Consider the following 21649-nt stretch of genomic DNA (forward strand, 5'->3'; position numbering starts at 1 on the left):
GGCCCCGGCGGGCAGGACGGGAGCTCGGGAACAGCCGCTCGGGGACCCCGCGGGTGTCACCGGGGTCACACAGAGCCGTTCCCAAGCCCCCTCCAGGCCCGGAGACTCCCCTGGGACCCCCTCGCTCACCGACACAGCGATCCCCGCGTCCCTTTGGCTCCGAGCGCCGTTCCCAGGCAACGGCCGCACCGGCGGCACCGGCTGCGCCAGCGGCTGCTCCGGGAGACAACCGGGGAGAGGGGCTGGAAGGGGAGACAAGGGGAGACCCTCCTCACCCCCACCGGCTGCAGGGAGAGGCGGCACTGACCCCCCGCCCAAGGCAGGGACCTGGAGGGGGGGGGACACATTGGGCCCTTCGCCCTGCCCGAGCCTAAATCCCGCTCGTGGATGTGACAAAGCCCCTCTTGGCATTGCCGGAGCCCTTTGGGACCAAACCCTCGCCCTGAGGGATCTTCACCCAATAACACCCCAGGGAGTTGTAGGTAGCTGTGCTCCCGTGGCTCCCCTGAGCAGGAAAAGTGGAGTTAAAGCAGAAAAATCATCCCCCATCCCCTGCCAGGTCCCCCCTCCATCCCCAGCTCTCTCCCAGGTTGGCACTTGCACAGGGGACCCTGATCCCAGGGATCCCTCCACGCTCTGGCCTCACCCCTGCAGACAATCAGCTCCAAGTGCTCCCAGCTGTTGACCCAGCCTTGCTGTTGAGCTCAAATAATAACAATTTCTAAACTTAATATGTTTCTCCTTCTGGGCAGCAAGAGCCTGGCAACCTGCTGGGAGCAGAAAGGACTTTTGTTATCAGCTCCCACTATCTCCCCGAACTGGAGAGACTGCTCCAACCCCTCCTCTGCAGCACAATCAGGGAGTTCTGCAGCTTCAGGAGCAGGATTTGGTCCCTACCAAAGCAGATTTTGGTCCTTACCCCTCCCTGGGTGGGGGGAGAGTGGGATGCACCACCATAACTCCCCATCTCCGCCACGTGCAAGGAGGCAGTGTGTTCAGTGCATCAGGCTTGTTCAGACATGCTGCTTTTGTTCTCACCTCTAATAGTCCACTTTTTCAGTCTGTTTCAGGTCTGTTAATCATTACAAAATTGCTCCTTACCAGTGATATGTTACTTATGCCACAACTTGTTTATGAAGCACTACTTGCAGGGCGTGCAGCTTACCTGGGCTCTGCAAGGTCAGGAGTCATTACTCTGTGTCTGTGCAGGTCTGCATTTAACCCACTCAACTCTGCCCCAAATAATAACTTCTACAAGAATGGAGAGAGGCAACACTCAGCTTTATTGTTTTGGGAGAGTAGTTTGAAGTTCAACTGGAAACAAGCTTAAAATAAACCAGTCATCCCCGAAATCCCCTCAAACCTGTCCTAGGTTAGGAATGGTATTCCCCAATTTAGTGTTCCCACTGAAAACACCCCAGCACCACTCACTCACTCCCCCCCTCCTCATGGATGGAGAAGGGAATGGGAGGCACATAAAGGTAACCCCTGTCCTGGCTGGAACCAGGACAACACCCCAAAGCCAACTCCCACAAATAAATACAAAAAAATTTAAAAAAAAGAGAGAGAGAAGCCAGATTAGGAGCACTTCTATCATCACTACATGAACTACTAAAAGTAAACAAAAGTAGAATTATAACCCCTATTCCTTATCTCACTGACTGAAAATAATTGGGCATTCCAAAAATCCTTTCAGTATGTTCAGTGACTTTAAAAATTGTGGTAATGCGGGGAAGATAAAGTATCAACCTTGCATATTTCTTACCTGTCATCTACTATGAGAGGCATCAAAAAGTGCTCCAGAAGTTTTTAGCAGGTATTACAAGATATTCAGTGAGGAATTTTAAAGGGGGAAAAAGATAATGTTCCATTATCACCAAATAAGAGTATTTCAAGCTCTTCAGAGCCTGTATCAAGAGAGGTTTGGGTCTCTCTAGGGCCTTATTCTAAAGTGCTACAAGGTAGAAGAAGTGAGAATCCACATCTTGCAACTCTACACTGACAACCAGTGCAATTCTGAATTTCAGGCAGGCCCTGCTCTGCCAGAACCCCTTCAGGCTCTGGGACCAGAGGTCACAGCAACAACACGTGTGGATGTTCTCAAACCAGATCAGAGTCCAGAAAGCAGGCACAAGCTTCAGCTTTATTGTTTTCTAAGTCATGGTCATCTTTGCAGGGGAATGATATTGCAGCTGAAAAAGAAAAGAACAGAAGGAAACATGAAAATCTCAGTTCTCCAACAAGAGATCCAACACGGATCCAACAATCAGACCCTCCACAACCCTCCTCCATTGGTTTCCTCTACCAGACAAACCAGCCCCTGAGACCTTCCTCCCATGGAACTTGACTCCCTGTATTCCTGTGCAAAGCCTCCAGCTCCCAGTCTGTCACAGGGTGCAGTGACACACTGAGGGCAGAGCCCAGAGCTGGCCCTGCTCAGGAAATGTGTTCTGAGCTGCTGAAAGCCTCATCCCCTCTAGGAAGTGAAACATCAGCTCACCCCAGGAGGCCCTTCCCAGCCCAGCGCTTCGGAGTCAACCCCACGTGCACCCTCCTGCCACCACGGATCACAGTCACACTCAGGGGTCTCTGAAAGGGAGAAAAAATATAAAAATTAAAAGAAATATTTCAATTTTCCATCAGCAAGTCATCTCTCTTCTTCCTTCTTTTCCTGAAACACCAGAACATTAAGCTCAGGGAGCTGTTCTGCAGCAGCACCCATTCCTATCCCTGTAGCTGTAACTGGAAGAAGAGAGTGTTTTGTGTGGAGACATCTCCAGGAAATTTCTCACTTCCACTATATAAAGCACTTAAGGCTGTGGCAGATTCTTTTGCCAGTCCACAAGGGTAGCACAGGAATGCTGGCTGCTGCTGCAGGGACAACATGATGCTCACAGCCAAGAGCACACACCTCTCAGCCCTCCCACCCATCAGCAATTAGCTCAATGCTGTGAGAAAACAAGGCTACAACAGCACAGACTGAATCTTGACACTTTTTCTGACAGGGAAATGATAATTCCAGAGATCCAAATTCCATATAAAAAGCTGTGGCTAACAGAGCCAGGCAGAGAATGCAGTCATGGCAGAAATCAGCTCACCCCCTCGCTGTGCTGCACCACTGTGGCAACATTCTGCAGGTTCTGGAAGTTGTTTGCGTTGACAGAACCAAACTCCACAATCTCGTCATCAACCTGAAGTCCCTGGACAGAGAAAGAGAGAGGAGCATCTGCATTCTCCAAAGACAGGTAATAATGCAGGGAGTAACACAGGAACTTCACCCAGCACAGAGTGGTGCTACGACATTTCTCACCACTCAGGCAGCTGAACTACATCACACCCTCTCCATGGCCATAGGAGGAGGGAAGTACTCATTCCTCTGTCCTATTTTATGGGAAAAAAATACCAAGGCTAGAATGGTCAGTGAGGTGTGGGATGAGCTGTGTGGTGCCAAGATACAGCTGAGACAGCGCCCACCTCGTTCCTGTACAGCAACTACTCTATGCACAGGACACCCCAGTGTGACCAAACAAAGGGGGCACATCCTAATCAACCCTACAGCTTATTCCCACTTGCTAACAAGAGACAGACCAAGCCATCAGCTATGTTTTCTCTCTGGCTCCAGACAAAGCCTTCCCCAGGAACTGTCCCCAACCTACCGAGACACTGGCAGGGGATCCCGGGGTCACAGCGTTCACTTTGGCAAAGGGCTGTGGCAGGCTCTGGTTCTGGCTCATGGCCTCTGCCAAGGCCTCTGCCTCATCCCTGGCTTGCTTCTCCTTCTCCCGGGCATGCAGCTGGTGCAGAGCCTCCTCCACCTGCTTCATCAAGGCCTTGTGATCGTTCTGCAGACCTGTGGGTGACACCGTGAGCACAAGGGGAGCAGGAGCGGGTTCCACCCAAGGCCTCTCCGTCCCTCTGCAGAACCATGTTCTGGGTGTCTCTGAGCTCAGCAAGAACCTCTGCTGGTCCTGGTCTATCTGCTGGGGCCTCCTGCCAGCCTGGTAGATGTTTATCAGCCAAAATCAGACGCTGAGAAAACCACCCTACAAATTTTGGTAAACACATGAGGGCAGCAGGGCCGGGAGTGCCACAATCCCTGAGAACACAGTGAAAGCTGAAGTTCTCTTTCCATCACAGTCACCTACTGTTACACATGGAGAGCAAAATCCCTCCCCAAAGACAGGGCACAGGGACAAAAAAATGCCAAGCTGTTTCTTACCCAAAGTTTATCCTACAAACACCCCAGAAAAGCTTTGCTGTACTGCACTGATACCAAAGGGCTCCACAGCACAGGCAGAATTTTGATGCTGCTGCCGCAGCAACACGTGGACAAAAGCGTTTCACTGACTCAGCCGATCCACCAGCTCCGAGCACTGAGCAGAACCGCAGGGAAAGAGGCTCAGCGCAGGTAATTTCGAGGAATTACAAGGAACAGGAGGGGTTTGAGAGAATTAAAGGATGTCGCCGCCGTTCCAGGGTGTTTACCCAGCGGAGGGGCCGGCACAGAGCAGGGGCCCTCCCGGATTCCCGCACACGCCCCGGGTTCCCGCACACATCCCGAGCTCCCGGCTCATCCCAGCCCCGGGAAGTGCCCCCCGCGCCGTTCCCCGCTCACAGATGATGTTGTGCCGCGCGGTGCGCACTTGGTACAGGTCGATGTCGTTGCGGGGGAAGCCCTCGGCGTCCACCAGCGGCTCGTGCATCCCGACGCCCTTTTGCTGCGAGGGAAGAGAAGGTTGGGATGGGGTCGGGATGGGGTTGGGATGGGGCCGGGAGCGCTGCCCGGCCCCGCGCCCCCCCCACCCCGCCGCGCCCCTGGCACCGACCCCCTCCAGCAGCTCGTAGCAGGCCTTGATCTGCGCCTCGATCTCGTCCTTCCTGCGCACCAGCTGCTGCACGTCGCTGACGGTGACGGGGCGGCCCCCGCCGGGCTCCGCCATGGCCGGGACGGGCGCGACGGGCGAGACCCGCAGCGACGGCGGCCGGGACGGACCTCGGGGGCGGGGCCGGAACACCGGGGGCGGGGCCGGAGTGGTGGGGGTGGGGCCAGAGGGACCGGGGCGGGGCCAGATGACTGGGGCGGGGTCAGCGCGCCGGGGGCGGGGTCAGAGGGACCGGGGCGGGCGTGGCCCCGCGGCGGGGACAGCGTGGGGTGGGACAGCGGTGTCACCGTCACTGGGTTACAGAGCAGGGGCGGTGACATGGCATGGCACAGCAGTGTCACTGCCACTTAGCTCTGGTGGTGACGTGGTGGCACAGCAGTGTCACTGCCACTTACACAGCTCTGGTGGTGACATGGGGTGGCACAGCAGTGTCACTGTCACTGGGTTGCACAGCTGTGATGGTGACATGGGGTGACACAGCAGTGGCAATAACATGGGGTGGCACAGCAGTGTCACTGAGTAAAACAGCTCTGATGGTGGCATGTGGTGGCATAGTGGTGGTGGTGGCACAGCAGTGTCACTACCACTTAACAGCTCTGATGGTGACATGTGGTGGCACAGCATTGTCACTGCCATAGGGTTACAGAGCTGTAGTGGTGATGTGGGGTGGCACAGCGGTACCAGTGTCACTGGGATTACACAGCTCTGGTGGTGACGTTGGGTGGCACAGCAGTGTCACTCTCATTGGGTCACACAGCTCTGATTGTGCCATGGGGTGACACAGCAGTGGCACTGCCGTAGGGTTACACAGCTGTGGTAGTGCCACGGGTGACACAGCAGTGGCAATAACATGGAGTGGCACAGCTGTGATGGTGTCATCTGGTGGCACAGCAGTGTCACTGCCACTGGATTACACAGCTCTGGTGGTGGTGACATGGAGTGGCACAGCTGTGCTGGTGCCCTATAGCAACCCTGTTCCTGCTGCTGGCCCCTCTCCAGCTGGTGCACACGTACCAGGGTGGTGCACAGCATCCATGTCCCCCAGGGAGAGTGGCAGCAGGGGACAGCCCCACCACTAAACCTCTCCATCTGTCCTCCATGCCACTGGCACCCACCCAAGTCCCCAATGCTCATCCCCCCTGGCCCTGCTGGTGACCTGACTTGCTACCACTTCCAGCTGTGGGGTGTTAGTACACTGGTGTCTCCCCTGGCAGGGCCACCTCGTGTCCTCTCCTCCTGCTGCTCCCACGGTTTGGGGCCCCTGGCAATGCTGGGCTCGCTGGAGATGAAAGTGGCACCACATACCCCTGTGCCCAGGCACCACACACACAACTGGACCCTGCAGGCTGTCCTGGCTCAACGCTGGCCAGGATGACAGGTCCCCATGATGGGGTGAATGTCCCCAGGGGCAGCAGGGGGGGCAGGGGGATGTGCTGCTGTGGTTGCGTCACCCACCGTGGCCCAGCACCCATGGGGGGCAACAGGTTTGGCTGTGGGGTCAGCAGAGCCTCATGTGCTGCACACCCACACCCCTGCACACCCACATCCCTGCACACTCACAGCCCTGCACACCCACATCCCTGCACACTCACACCCCTGCACACGCACACCCTCCACATTTAACCAGCTGTGCCACAGCCAGGGTAGCACAGGACCCTGTGCCATGGCCCCAGTGTGTCACCCACCACCCCCCGGGACCGTGCCGGCAGTTCCCAGCCCAAACCAAACACATCCCTGGGTTGGTGGTGGGAGAAGGTGGAGCCGAGGAGGAGCCTCCCCCATCCCCCAGTATATTAAATGCCCTACCGGACTCGGACTCTCTCTGCTGCTGCCACATCTCCAGGTCACAAAAATGGTGAGGGGGCAGCAGATGGGAATTCAATTAAACATTCGGGCCTCCGTGGTGTGGAACGTCTCAGGAGCTTTAATCTCTGCTTGAATTGGGACTTGTTAGTGACTGTGCTGGAAGTGGTGCAGCAGAGCTGCTCCTCACTCCCTGACCTTTGGATTCAGCTCCACAGGGGCTGCAGTACATGACCTGTTAACGTCTCTCTTTTCTGATTCTCTTTCAGACATCTTACACAGACAAGGGAGAAAAGGTAAGAGCTGAGTCGTGCTCCTGTCCTGCCCCACTGCCTGATGTGTTAGTGCAGATAATACCCATTCCTTACTCCTTGATTACCTGGTAAAATCAGATGTAAAACTGTTCTGGCTGGGCCTCACAAGCTCCTCGTTGTAAATTAGTATTAAAAATGGAAATTTTTTTTGTTTCCCTCTGGTTTGGGAGGAGAGTGACAAATGGGAGATGATGGGTCAGATCGAAGCTTAAGCAGAATCCTCATTTCATGCAACATTTATTTCCAAATGCTGCACCTTTTCATTGCCTTTTTCTTCTTTAAAGAGCTTCCAACCACCCGTGCCCATCGTGGCTGGGTGGTGGTGGCGAGCAGAGCTAAGGGGAATCTGTCCTGGCACTGGTGGTTGTTTAAGAGCTTTTGGTACAGAAATAATCTTTGACACACTGGGGTTCATGGATGGGCAGCCCACTGGGGTGGCCAATTGTGGGGAGCACTGGGAGAACCGGGACCGTGGCTGTAGCTCCAGGTGAGCCAGGGCATCGTACCTTCCAACCTGCAGTGCAGGATCCTGTGGGACTTGACTGTAAAGCACTTTGGAAAAGGGCTGTTTCAGAGTTGTTCCACCCAGTTAATTCAGATGCATTTGCAGGAGACACCTTTGCAGGGGCGCAGTTGCCGCTTCTCCCTGCTCTGGAGCCAGGTAGCACTGCGGGAGAGGCGGCAGCAGCAGCAGCAGCTCTCAGCCCTGTTTTCCCTTCCTTTTAGCCCGCACGAGGCCGCTTCATCCATTTCCACTCCATCACCTTCTGGGTCGGCAATGCCAAGCAGGTGAGAGGTGGTGGCTGCCAGGCACGTGTGGCCGCGGGCACTTGCCCCGCCGGGACGGGGCGGGCGCTCCGGGCATTGGCTGTCGGGGGGGCGGTTCGTCCCAGCAGCCCCTCGGGCCAGGGATGTGCCGCTGTTCCGAAGCTCGTCCCTGGCTCGGCGCCTGTCCTCGGGGGCCGTGGCCTTGGTGGCCCTTGCGCAAGGCGAGGGGCGGCTGCCGGGGGTGTGCGGGGCAGGACCTGGGAAGTGCAAACCAGCACACTTAGCCGGGCTCAGGCTGTGGGCACCAGAGCCCACAGAGTTGTTCGGCCTTGTGGGGAGTTAAAAATCCCTCTGCTTCAAACCTGAACTGCATTTCACCCAACCTTGCAGAACAGGAGATGAGCAGAAACGTTTTGTGATTAGTGGTGGCTCTTGGTTGGATTAGGTTGGGCCTTGGGTACAAGATGCTCTGGAGGCAGCACTTCCCCCTGAATTTGGGTTTTTTCCTCAATGTGGGCCCTTTCTTGCCTCAGCTTGTTCCCCTTGGGTTGCTGGAGGGAAGCAGAGAAGCTGGGCTGCTCCTGCACACACACACACACACACACACACACACACACACACACGTGCACATGTGTGACTTGCACACGCTGCAGTTGCTGTTCCCCATGGGCTGTTGGCACTGCCCTGGCCATGGGGAGCCCTGTAGGAAGCAGGAGGAGCCCTGTGGGAACTGGGGGATGCCCTGTGGGAACTGGGGACCACCAGTGCCACAGCTTCACCCAGGGTGGCTCCCACCTGCCCACAGGCTGCATCCTACTACTGCAACAAGCTGGGGTTTGAGGAGCTGGCGTACCGGGGGCTGGAGACCGGCAGCAGGGAGGTGGTGTCACATGTCATCAAGCAGGACAAGGTAAGGGGGCTGGTACACCTGGCAAAGGTGCCACTGCCAGGACGGGGGAAGATGAGGTGGTGGTGGGTGCTGCCAAACCCTGTTTGCACCACGAAACCCATCACCTGCAATGCCTCAGCCACAGGCTGGGGCTGCAGCCCCACTGCTGCAGCTCCATCCTCACCTCTCCTCCTCTTCCTCACCAGATCGTCTTTGTTCTCTCCTCCGCTCTCAACCCAGGGAATGAGGGTAGGTGTCCTGGGGGGGATGGAGTGGGAAATGGCCAAGGGGGAAGTAAAGCAGCTCTGCTCACCCACGGCTGCTCTTGCTCCGGGCAGAGATGGGGGAGCACCTGGTGAAACACGGTGATGGGGTGAAGGACATTGCCTTCGAAGTGGAGGACTGTGACTTCATCGTGCAGGTAGGCAGCCCCTCCACTCCTCCTGCACAGCCCCCTGAAACAGGGGGGAAGGCAGGGAAGGGCCTGGGGATGTCTCCCCTCAGCGTAGGGGAGCTGTGGCAGGAGTGGGTCTCTCTCCTGTCCAGAAAGCCAAGGAGCGCGGAGCCGTGGTGGTGAAGGAGCCCTGGGTGGAGCAGGACAAATTTGGGAAGGTGAAGTTCGCGGTGATCCAGACGGTAAGTGGCAGGGAAGAATGGGGCCTATGGAGCAGGCTGGATCTGAGAGGTCCCAAAATAAACAAGGCCACCACACAACTGCTTTTCCCTCTTGCAGTACGGTGACACCACCCACACCTTGATAGAAAAGCTCAACTACAAGGGCCTGTTCCTACCCGGGTATCACCCGCCCCTCTTTAAGGACCCCCTGCTGCCCAAGTTGTGAGTACTTTCTAGAGGGTCCTGGCTGGCTCTTTGTCACCATGTGCTGGTGGGATGGATATCCCATTGAGGAGCTGGACAGGTCCCCACTGCCTTGCCCTGGAGCCCTTCATGCTGTGGGGTGCCCCTGAGCTCGGCTGAGACCCCCCTGGCTTCCCCCCACAGACCGAGTGCCAAGCTCAGCTTTGTTGACCACGTTGTGGGGAACCAGCCTGACCTCGAGATGGTCCCAGTGGCAGACTGGTAAGAGTGGGGAGGTCTGGCGGGAGGTGGGATGGAGCAACAGCACTGCTCTGCTGCTCTCACCACTTCCATGGTGGTGGCTGAGGCTAATTAAGCCAGAGAGAGCTTTGTTAGTGTGGGGATGGGGCAAGGGTTGATTGTGCCCTTTGTGGCCTGGGCAGGTACCAGAAGAACCTGCTCTTCCACCGCTTCTGGTCGGTGGATGACAAGCAGCTGCACACCGAGTTCAGTGCCCTGCGCTCCATCGTGGTCACCAACTACGAGGAGACCATTAAGATGCCCATTAACGAGCCGGCGCCTGGCAAGAAGAAATCCCAGATTCAGGTGAGCAGATGCTGGTGGTTGATCCATCTGGATACCTCCACTGCCAGCAGGGCTTTGGTGAAGGAAAAGGGACCAAGGGTCAGTGATTTGGAGCAGATTTGTTGTGCTAAGGTGGTTGCTGGAAAGCAATCCTGGCTCTGCCAAACCCTGGGGGAGCCACCAGGCAGAGCCAGTTTACCCCTGATCTCATCAACAGTGTCTTTCTGTCATTTTGTGGTCCCCTTGAGCTGATTTTGCCTTCATGTTTTCGAGCCCACACCCATCCCTTTGCAGTTGCAGCTGCTCTGTCATTAAAATGTCATTAAAATCTTTTCCCTGTAGGAATATATCGACTACTACGGAGGGGCCGGAGTGCAGCACATCGCCCTGAACACCTCCGACATCATCTCAGCAGTGAGTGCCCCCAGGAACACCCTGTCCCAGCCTGTCCTGCCCCAGCACCTCTAGGCACAGCCCTGTCACAGGGCAGGGGTGGACTGTGACCCCACCAGGGTGTGAGGACACGGGCAGAGCAAATGGGCTCTGTGCCGTGGTTGTTTTACAACCAGGATTAACTGCCCAGTGAGTCCATGCAAAGGGGCCTGTGTACAGCTGTGAGCTGCTGGCAGACACTCATCCCTCCAGCTTAAAGCAATCGGGGTCTGCAGGGCCCCCAAGGGCATCTCCATCCTCAGTGGGGGGCCTGTGGGAGCTCCGGCAGTTGGGGCTGATGGGCTGAGCCCCTGGAGCCCAACAGACGCCCTCAGCTGGGGTAGGGGCACATCTGGGTTGAGCCCTGCTGCTGCTGAGCACTGGGTCTGGGCTCCTCTCCAGACCAAAGGGCCCCCAGAGGTATGGGGGGTCAGGCGGGATGAAGCATCTTTGCTTGCTGGTCAGCTCCCTGCACCACCTGCAGAGGGCACCTTGGGCCCTCACATTCCCGGTGCCCGAAGCGAGATGATGAGGTTGCCTAAAATCATGGGAAAACATCTGGCTCCAAACGCTGCCTGTCCCAGGCCATCCTCCAGGCACAAACCACTCCCAAACTGACCCACGCCGGGTGTCCTGTGCCTTGCAGATCACCAACCTGAAGCAGCGGGGCGTGCAGTTCATGGATGTGCCCTCCAGCTACTACCAGGTTCTGCGGGAGAGGCTCAAAACCGCCAAAATCAAAGTGAAGGAGAACCTTGACAAGCTGGAGGTGAGTCAGAGCAGCCCGAGAGGGAAAAGGTCTGCTCAGGGCTGGACTGGATCCTCAAAGTGTTTTGCAGGAGTGATGCAGAGACACCCCCTTGCTCCTCTCTGGGTCTTTGAGCTGTTGTCCTGTTTCTTTTCTCCAGGAACTGAAAATCCTGGTGGATTTTGATGAGAAAGGCTACTTGCTCCAGATCTTCACCAAACCAGTTCAAGACAGACCCACAGTGTTTCTGGAGGTGATCCAGAGGCATAACCACCAGGTGGGTGTGAGGATCTCTTGATGATCCTGGCTGGGATCCCTCAGGGCCATCAAGCCCCATGTCCAGCCAGCTCTCAGTGCTGCTCTTTCCCAGCCAGTTCCAAATCCCCTGGTCTGGAACACTGTTGTCTGCACAGGGCTTCGGCGCCGGGAACTTCAAGTCTCTGTTTGAAGCAATAGAAATGGATCAAGATGCCAGAGGAAATCTGACCATCCTGGAGCCCAATGGGGAGACCAAGCGCATGTAGAGGGCGTCAAGAAGTGCTGCCCTTGTCCCCAAAGAGCTGATTCCTAAGCAAACTGGGAAACAGCTCATGGTTTGGTAAATAGCCCAGACTTAAGTGTCACAAACCCAGGGAAGCCACTGCCAAGTTGGACGTGAAAAAGGACTCAACACCGACCCCCACCCAGCCCTGGCGCTGCCCTCCAGTGGCTTTCTGGGAGTCGGGGCGTGGGAAATAGTAAACACACTTTAAAAGCAGCTTAATCTGATCCAAACCATCGAATTCTTAACAAAGGGCAGATTTAAGGCATATGCCAAAGACACTCAGCTATGGAGGGAGACAGAAGAAACAACGGGGAGGGCCCAAATTTAGTCTATCCAAAGTTTTAATTTTAGCTACGTGGGAAGCTGGGAAAGCACAGAGGTATCTGGCTTTCTCTGCATCTCCTTTTGTAACATTTTGGTTTAATTGCTTTTAGATTCAATCTTGAATTTGGAGAATAAACAGTAGCTACAACACTCTGGAATGAGAATTAATCTAATTTACATATTTCAGTCTTCCAAAGGCAGCAGACTTGCTCTAATACCTGCAAATTCCCAAATTAATGAAGGGTTGGGGTTTATCCCGTGTTTCAAGCAGTAATTGCTAGCATTGGCAGCACTTGCTTGGCTCAGATCATGGCTGCATGTGCAAAGTCCCCTCTGGGCATCACTCTGGTGTTGTCACTGTCCTTTGCATGGCACTTCCCTCACTGACACAATAAAACCCTTTTCTGACACAGCCCAAGTGCCTGGTGAGTCCACGTGTGGGGGCTGGAGCCCCCCTACCCCGTTAGCTGGGGCTGCAGGTCGAGTGCTCCCCAAGGAGTCACAAACCTCAGCCCAGAGCTGCTGAACATCATCGCGGGGTCTCCAGGGCCCACAGGTCTCCCCACTGTTGCACATCCTCCCTCCAAAGCCCTGCTGCTGCTCCCCATTTCCCAGCATGGAAGCTGCTCAAACCCTGAGCCCTTGGCTCAGAATGGGCTCCTCAGACATGAATCCTTCCACCTTCCCAATCCATGCCCTTCCAGGTTGTGTCCTGCTGCCTCCTGCCCCCCGAGGCTGCGCTGTCCTGCAGCCCTGTCCCTCCAGCACCATGGTCACCTATGGAGTCCAAGAGCTGAGCTGGGAAATCACCTGCAGCCCAGGCTCTGTCCTATCTCTTCCATTTCCTCCCCCACCAGCCATTCCATTGTCTGCTCCAGCTATTTGTTTCTGTAAAGCTCAGAGAGGTCACTGTGACCCCCTGTTGCCAAAGCTCAGCAGCTCCCCCGGCTCCCCCCTCCCGTTGGCCCAAGGGAGCAGAATTCATTTCAGATTCCCCAGAATCACAGAATGTCCTGAGCAGGAAGGGACCCACAGGGATCATCGAGGTCCAACTCCTTGCAAGTTGAATAAACCGATTTAAAAAGAAAGAAACCTCTGGCCCCAACAGCCTTACAGCATCACTAACACCTTGCTTCGTGGTTAAGGGCTTTTGACTTCATAAAGTTAAATAAATAAATAAATAAAAGAAGGCTATGAACTCGGAGAAATCCAAGGCAGAGGCTGGAGGAGCAGGGACACCTCACCTGCTTGAGGTCAGATGTGTTTGGAACTCCTGGCAGGGGGGCTCTGTTTGTAAGGATTTTTAATACCGGGACATTTTTCTTTAAGTTTATAGACTTGAATCACTCACATATTTCTTTCATGCAATATAAAGTTGCTTAAATTAGTTTCCTGTTCACCAGAATTAGTATTTTCGGCAAACTTTGCTGAAAACCAGTTCTTCACACTGTTCTTGTTCTGGATCTGCCTCCTTGAGCTCTGACAGTTCCCAACACAGGTCTAAGAGCAAAAAGCTGCCCTGGCTATATATTAAGCACAACATAATTTTTCTGTAAGAAAAGTCAGTATATTTATGGTTTGCTTTATAAAAGTTACTATAATACAATGGTACATAGTATTCAATTCACAAAAATATGAACAAATATATACAGCATGACACATCCACAACAAAAACACTTTCTTCAAAACAAGATACATACTGGTGACAGATTCTATATGCACAAAACATCCCTAAAGTCATAAATTTGCTTAACGAAAGAAAAAGCAGAAATCCTAAATCTTCAAAGCAGAGTTGTTGCCTTTTTTTTTAAGGAACTTAAAAAAAAAAAAATAAGTTGTTGTTTTTTTTTTTTTCCATTTATTGCAAATCATTTGACCTGCCTACTTTTAAAGGAGGCCTCTTGATTTCCACGCTGGGAATTAAAACAACCAGAAAACTGCAAGGATTGGGAGCTGGGTGTTCTTCCACTTTTAAAACTGCCCCGTTGTTTTAGAGTGTCCGTCTCGATGTGTTTCTTTTCACTTGGACAAATCCTACAGTGGCAATTAAGGAGGAAACTCATAAAAACAAAACAAATATTAAACTGAAAAAATCCAGTTGCAAACCTGCTTAAATACATTTTAGGGTGTCTATTAGACTGTACATATTTCCTCGCTTGAAATAAATAGATTTTGCACATTAGGTTTCAGACTGAGGGGTCAGGGGAAAGAAGAAGCCTTGACTTGGCAATTTTTTGACTTCAGTTTCTTAATGCTTCTAATTTCATCTATTTATTTGACAAAAAACCCTCATATTTATACAGAATTTACATTATACAAAGCTTGACACAAGCTGTAAATGCCACCAGCTCCTTTGCTATACTCAGTCCTTCTTCCTCCCCATCTTGACATGATTTAGAGCTGGAATCTGTTTAAAAAGAACTCCAAATTACAATAGTCACTTTTAATAAACTATTTACATGCTCTTGAAGTACAAAGAAATCAGCAAAAAAATTTCAACATGTTTCTACAAGAAACAGTGTTTGAAGAGAAGATTCTTGAGTTTGCCTATGTACAGAGGATGCATTTTTTTATACTTCAAAATCCTTTTTTTTCCTTAAATTTTTATTTTATACAGAAATGCACTGAAATGATCCCTGAAAAAGGTCACAAAAACCGGAACTGAAACTACTGTATAATTTGTTGGAGTTTAAAAATGTTGGTTTTCTTTTTTTCCTTGTAGAAATAAGCTGCTCTATACAATATAAATAACTGCAAGATGAGCCCCTTCCCCTCCTGGATCCCCGAGAGTCACAGACCAACTTTGGGACCAGCCTGGGACTGCAGGTGGGTGTGAACTGCACGGATCAACGGAGGTGTTGGGCAGCACTTCCTATGGATGTCACCGTGGAGGGACCTGCACCCTCAACTCACACCAGCTTCCTGTCGGGAAACTAAAGGTTTAAGCTCTCCTTCCAAAATTTTGCACTGTTCTCCCGGGTCATTTCTCCCAGCGAGGTGGAATTTTGCAGGGAGCACAGTCGATGTCTCTCTCTCTCTCATTATTGTCTCAGGCTTCAATTTAAGTGACAATAAATTGGGGACAGGCTTTTCAGTGAACAAAACCATTTCAGTCTCTCTGAAAGCAGCACGTGCTGGTGAGGTTTCCCTTTAGTCCTCGTCTGTGTTTCCATGGGGTGCCGGGGTGCCCGTGCTGAGCGCGGGAGAACAACGCTGGGGGTGACCCAGGCTGTGCCTGCACCACATACCTCCTGCCCTCCTCTCATCTCACCCCTTGCTAAGTACAAGCCAAAGGACCTGGAGGGATTAGAGGCATCTCCAGGGGTGCCTTCCCAAACCACATCTGTGGCTGCAGGGCTCCCCTGGCCCAAGAAGACCCTGCAGGGACAGGGCAGCCACAGGCACCCGCAGCGCTCATGGAAATCACTGCACTGGACTTGCAGTCCTCACCATAAAATGATCTGTTCTGGGGTTGGGGCAGCTTCCCAGTCTGAGACAAATATCCCAGGTAGGACTTTGCAAGCCAAGATTTACAGGGAAGAAAAGAGAAGCCTCGGGTTTGGCTTTGAGACCAGACCAACATGATTTTTCAGAAGTGCTACGTATCCAACAGCTCTGTTTCTTCCTGGGGAACTACTGAGAGCTCAGCTCTCACAAAACCTTACATTATTTGTCCAGGATCCTAAAAAGGGATGGATTACAGGCAGTTTCAGAAGTACCCAAGTGATTTAGGTGCTCATGGACTTTGGCACCCAAATCCCTTTGGTGCTCCTAAAAATGCAGCGAAAGGTCCCGAAGGTGACTGTGACCTTCCTCCCCGCCTTCCTCACCAAAGATTAAGGCAAACTGCAGGGGCTAATCCCATCCAGAGCACACAGATATGCTGGGAAACACAGAACTGCCATCAGGTTCTTGGGGCTGGGCCATTTGGGGTGTCCTCACCCCCACAAATCCACTGTTACTGCACTGGTTCGATGGACCAAAGAGGGAGAAGGCCAAGGCCACGGGCCAAAATGCCGCACACAGGAGCTTCAGTTCTGAGACACAGGAAACTTCTGTGCATTTCCAAAGCTTTGAAAGTCAAAGGCCAAGCTGTAGAGATGCCAACTGGAGCTTCAACACAACAAGATGAACCTTCTTAAAAAACCCCCAAAACTAAACTAAACTGAGCAGCTGGTTTAACTCCCAAATGCCATCACTGCAGTTACAACCAACAGTCAGTGACAGAAACTAGTTGTGCTTCACAATTTTAGGTTCTGGGTCACCAATACCCAATTGCTGGAGAGATTTATAAAGAAGAGGGGGAAACAACAAAACCAAACCAAAACAAAAGCAGAGATGAGACTATGGACTGTCAGCAACAATCTGCTCACCCTCAGACAGAAATACAGGAGGTATTAAGGCAGTTTGGAGCAGTCTGTGTGTTCCTGCCCTTTCAGGCCTTTTATCTGAAGAAGAAATTCAGATGCAGAGGTCTAACCTACATTACAAGCTCCACTCAGCAGTGCAGGCCTGGCAATTCCATGGAACAGCTGAAAAAACTTCCAGGAACCTCTTTTGCAAGGTTGTAACCTCAGCTCACGGAGGTTTGAAAGGCTACAAGAAAACAGCTGTGTAATTGGTTCTGTGGGGAGAAGATGTTTAGTTATGCAGATAATCTTCCCATTTCATAATGACATTGCAACTTCCCCTTATAAGCCAATTAAAAAGGGTTTAGTACAGCTAATCTCTACTTTTAAAGCAGGAGAAATTCAATGCAAGTTGGAAAACTGATCCTGTCTATACCTGAACGGTCACATAACATTTTCAGATCACATCCAAAGAACTATTTCTTTGGTGTTTTGCCCCATTTTTAAATGGAACCCCTTGAAGAACTGCAACACAGCACATCCACAAGGACAAAATATACCGAGAAATCATTTCAATACGTGCCTTCCAAATTTGGAGAAGCATTCATCATTTCCATGCTGTAGATGGGGGGGACAGGATTGTTCTCAGGGACACTTTTACCACGATCTTACTGGAGGGATGGGACCATCCCCAGGCCAAGTTACTGAGTAACAGAGGGAGGAGAGCGGCACAGCACAGCTTGCTCCTATCACAGGAGGATCTCCCACATTCAAGGACAGAGCAAATACTCCACTTAAACACTGGAAAGGGCAGGGAAATGCAGATGAAAGGGAGAAAAGTGAACACGAGACATACATCAGCCTGTTTCCCATCTACAGGAAGAAAATCCTATTCCAAACGCGGGCCAAAGTCTTTGCTTACAAGCAGAGCAGAATTTCTACAGCTGAGTTCTCCCCTTTATCTCAGCCTCTTCTGCATGCAAGACAAACCCATCTCCAAGGAATGGGCATCCCCAAAGGCCACACGCTGTGCCACGATGCTACAGCTACACAACTGACTCCAGCTCTCACTGTGATTGCAGTATCCAAGCATTTCTCACGCAGGGGTGCAGAGGTTTGGATCCCCCATAGACCAGCATGGCATAGAAAATGAGAGACGAGCCCAAGGCTGTGAGCTGAGGTCTGTGCTGACCCGACTCTGCCTTGGGGGGTCTGGCTGAGGGGACTTGTTCAGGCTCATCCCTAACAAAAAGGCAGGACAGTTCACCTCTAGTCTCATTGTGGACATATCTACACACACACCCCCCCAAGCACACTCACACGCTCATTCACACACCCTCAAGCCTCTGGCTTGCTCTGTAACATCAACCTTACATTTATTTACAGCTTACTCTGAGAAATCTGTGCAATTTCAGCCAATCAAGCTCCCAACAAACCCTATATGGCATTTTCAGTCTCTGCTTCACATTTAAACGTTGAATGTCTTTTTCAACCAACAAAACTGATGAGAAAAAGGTAGCAGCATTTATGAAAAGATGAAGGTTTATAACAACAATAAAAAAAAAAAAAAGGTACCATTATCCCATTACGGAGCATTACTGCAGGGACTGAACAGAGAAGCTAGTGTTTGGATAGACCATGCCACAAAATGGTTATCACCTTTTTGTGTGCGTGTTGGATCTGAAAAGGAAAGAGCACCTGAAACGTGAACAGTCCTCGTAAGCGTGTGCGCTTTTTGCTTTCGCTCGTGATCCGGCAGAAGTGCGAAACTTGCTTGGTTTTCTTCTTCTCTTTTTCCTCTTTTTTTTTTTTAAGTATTTTTTTAATCCTTTTAAATTTTTTTTTCTTCCTTTTTTTCTTTGTTTGTTTTTTTTTTTTTTTCCTCTTTTTTTGGCAAAGTGCAACCACACCTGGTTACCACAGTTTTGACATGGCCGAAGGTGCAAGTGTGACGAGAAACCTTGAGATCAGTTCAGGGTTCCCCTGCAGTTCTCAGAGCCACAGAGACATGGGATTTTTACATCCTCAATTGGAAACTTGTAGTCGTAGGTAATTTCCTCGTTCACATTGATGTGCTGCTTGGAATAGATGACGATCTTCTTTTGGGACTCCACTGTGATCACTTTAGCATAACAATTTGGCTGCAAGGGTGACAGAACAGGCAATGATTTAGGTCCCAGACTCCACACAATTACTCCAAGATAAAATAAAAGAAGACAGTCCTTCCCCTTGACAGCCTCAACCATGCTTCCAGAGCCTGGACCCAGGGGAAGCCTGGAGAGGGAGGCATGGAGCTAGACAACAGAGCAGCCCTCCTTGTGCTGCTCTGAAATATCCACATTCTGGTCATTTGTGGAGCAAAGGAGCCTGGATGATGCTCCACCAAATTTGTCACAGGTTAAGAGCAGCTCAGTGCTTAACAATTTGGCCAGGCAGCCAAGTCTGAGGGCAGATTGCAGCACGAAGCTGCAGATTCTCTGCCTGCCAAGGCAGGGAATACTTTTCCCAAGTGGACACTATAAGGAGACTGTTCCCACAGAATAACAGTGCTAAAACTTGGTATGTTTTAAGGAAATATTTGTTAGAGATGCTTCCTCAGTGTCCAGCAGGGACAGGAAGACTCCCAGTGCTCTGCCGCCTCATGTGTCATTCCTCAGGTCTCTCCAATCTCTTTACACTTCTTTAGACCCTGCTCTGACCTGCTGCAGCTCATTAACGTTTAATCATAACCCTGTGACCCCCTGCCACTTCTGAACAGCCCAAGGACTGCCCGGGTTCCTCAGCGTGCCGGAGCACAGCCCCACGCAGGAACGCGACACTCACGTTGCAGCTGTGATTGATGAACCGGGCGAAGTTTCCGCATTTCGTGGCGTCGATGATGGTGTCGTGATCGACCCTGAACATGTAACTGCTGCCAATGCCCTCGTCCTCGTAGCGCTTCTCACGCATGTCAGCAATGACCTGCAGGAAACCCCACGGGCAGGGTCAGGACACGCCACACAAGTGCCCTGTGAGCAGCGACCTGCACAACCTGAGCTGTGCTTGTGCCAGGCAACAGGCATTTAATATGATCACAGTCACCCCAAGGGAACACAGGCCTAACTCAAAACACAGCTCAGGGTGGGCTTCTGAAGAAGGATTCTCCTGACTGCTTAATTTTTAGGGGTTGTTGAAAGTCCCATCCTCGTATCTCCAAACCATACATCAACCTCTGGGCAGCCCATGGAGCTGACACCTTACAGCAGAACTCCAACCCCCACTGGAATACACTTCTTCCAGGGCTGGTTTTTGCTCACATTTCACCCACAGTCCAGCTTACCTGCCTGATGTTCTGACCCACGTATTCGATCACCATCTCATCAGCTGCAATGGGTTCCATAGCAAAAAGGCCCCAGTCGTGAATGTGGCTCTTACAGAATTTTAGTTTTTTCTTCCGGAACTGCATGAAGAAAACACCCCAAAAACCCAACCCTGAATTAACCAGAGCACAAGAAGGGAAAGGATGTCCCTGGGTCCAAAATCTGCAGCCTGGGGTGACCTACCTTGAGCTGGTTGAACTTGAGCAGGTCACTGTCACAGCTACCAGTGAAGGAGGAGAGGAGCCTGCGTTGCTCTGATCGCCTCTCGGAACCAGCCCGGGTGGAAGCATGAGGTTGGGCAGGGATGCTCATACCCTGAGAGGACAAATGGGTGATCAAAGCTGACCCAACACTCTGCAGGCTCCCTGTCAGCAACGCCTTGTGCTACAACACATCACCACAGAACATGTGACATCAAACACTAACACCTCCCATGCAGCTCCTGGGTGATCAGCTTGACACAGGTGTAGCAACAGCTTCCCCTCCCTCCTTGCCAAAAGGCAGGAAGCACCCACTTGATAAAACCAAATCCCATTCACACCTGGCACTGAGCAGAGGATTCCTCACCTGTGTGTCAGCTGGAGGCTCCTCCGCGAAAGCTCGGCTATTGTTGAGGTATTTAAGTTTGTCCTTCTTATCAATTTTGTAATAGCCTTCACTTCGTGCACAGCCCGTCACGTGCTCCCGCATCCCATCGTCCCGCTTCTTTTTCTTGGGGGTAGAAAAGCTAGTAGGTGGGAAGAAGTTAAGGAGGAACACAGCCAGAGGTGGACACCAGACTAAACTTGCTACAGGTACATGGAGCTAACGCTGGGAGTTTGGACGATTAGGAAGGGTTTGGGGGGGTTGCAAAAAATAACAATACTACTGAAAAATAAAAAAAAAGCATCACTGGAGCCCACAAGCCCACAGGAAAACCAAGCACCGCCTTTCCTTCTTAGTCACATGCCTTGGGAAACTAAAGCAAAGAAACAGTGAAAAATTTAACTTTTAAAGGTTAAGCTGTCAAGAGAAACCTGTTTGAGAAAGGATTTCCCCACAGCACCCACCACGTTCCCAGGCAGCAGATGGATGTACCATTTGCTCTGGTTTGAGTGACTCGCTTCTGTTCTACCTCCAGGAACTCCCTGCAGCCACCCCAAGCTCTGAGGACACCACATGGACCTCACAGCAGCGACATTCCCCTCTGAGCAGGGCCAGGAGCAGCACAGAGGGGCAAGAGATGCTCCTCACCCCAAAGGGATTGGAGAGATCTCGGTAAATCAGCCCCTTCAGACCCTGATGGGAAAGGGAAAACCCTCAGCACACATTTCAAACCTTCAGGTTTGAAGGCACCTTCAGGGCTTTGGCTTCTGGAAGGACTATGGAGCAAAACTACTTCCAGCTCATCCCAAAAACACAGCCATAAAGGCTAAGATGATTGAGATCGACCCAAAAATGCTCCCTCTAAGGGAAAACATATCCTTAACAGCAGAAAATTGAAGCAGAGGGATCATAAAAAGGAAGAGGTGATGGCCTCAAAACCAGAGTGCTGAGTGTGAGTTTGCTGCAAAGCAGGTGAACCTGCAGGAACTTTCACACCTATCACACAGTGTGGCACAGGATGAACCAGCAACTGGCTGCAGGTGATTTTTAAAAGGTTCAAAAAGTGACTATGATTTTGCTGTTACAATAATCTTTATCAACAGGGAAACAGATTTAAAGTATTTTCACTGTGGGTTTTGTTAGTTATCACTGACTATTTTAAGCAGTTTGGGCTTTTTTGGTTTTGCTTTCCTGTCTTGCAGGGAGCGAGGGACAAGAAATTTGAACTCCACACAATCTCTAGCAACACATGGGGTGGTGTGTTTGTC

At 51.7% G+C, this 21649-nt stretch overlaps 3 protein-coding genes across 4 annotated transcripts in view; 1 reads left to right on the plus strand and 2 right to left on the minus strand.

Moving 5' to 3' along the window:
- Positions 1-1011: 1011 nt before the first annotated feature.
- The window catches only part of SETD1B (SET domain containing 1B, histone lysine methyltransferase), a 62461-nt gene continuing 41823 nt past the window's right edge, over positions 1012-21649 (minus strand). The window contains exons 14-20 of one of the 2 annotated variants that reach the window (XM_032705389.1): positions 20364-20530; positions 19980-20111; positions 19757-19876; positions 19261-19398; positions 18398-18578; positions 9784-9787; positions 1012-1022 (exon numbers count right to left, since the gene is read on the minus strand). In XM_032705389.1, coding sequence (XP_032561280.1) covers positions 18405-18578; positions 19261-19398; positions 19757-19876; positions 19980-20111; positions 20364-20530 — 731 coding nt within the window. In that variant the 3' untranslated portion in view covers positions 1012-1022; positions 9784-9787; positions 18398-18404. Of the gene's footprint in view, positions 1023-9783; positions 9788-13654; positions 18579-19260; positions 19399-19756; positions 19877-19979; positions 20112-20363; positions 20531-21649 lie in introns of those variants that run through there. The other variant, XM_032705388.1, reaches the window with a different exon arrangement.
- On the minus strand, positions 1261-5007 carry PSMD9 (proteasome 26S subunit, non-ATPase 9). Its single transcript, XM_032705392.1, has 6 exons — positions 4827-5007; positions 4616-4718; positions 3657-3850; positions 3099-3200; positions 2501-2589; positions 1261-2192 (listed from the first exon to the last, which is right to left on the minus strand). The coding sequence occupies exons 1-6, from the start codon at positions 4938-4940 to the stop codon at positions 2165-2167; spliced, it is 630 nt and encodes a 209-aa protein (XP_032561283.1). The 5' UTR covers positions 4941-5007; the 3' UTR covers positions 1261-2164.
- HPD (4-hydroxyphenylpyruvate dioxygenase) lies at positions 6522-12501 on the plus strand. The gene is made up of 14 exons (XM_032705391.1): positions 6522-6738; positions 6956-6982; positions 7727-7789; positions 8574-8678; positions 8864-8906; positions 8996-9078; positions 9204-9293; positions 9391-9494; positions 9660-9737; positions 9899-10061; positions 10383-10454; positions 11119-11241; positions 11381-11497; positions 11634-12501. The coding sequence occupies exons 1-14, from the start codon at positions 6547-6549 to the stop codon at positions 11742-11744; spliced, it is 1371 nt and encodes a 456-aa protein (XP_032561282.1). The 5' UTR covers positions 6522-6546; the 3' UTR covers positions 11745-12501.

Source organism: Chiroxiphia lanceolata, chromosome 18 (assembly GCF_009829145.1).
Source record: "Chiroxiphia lanceolata isolate bChiLan1 chromosome 18, bChiLan1.pri, whole genome shotgun sequence".
Taxonomy (NCBI): Eukaryota; Metazoa; Chordata; class Aves; order Passeriformes; family Pipridae; genus Chiroxiphia; species Chiroxiphia lanceolata.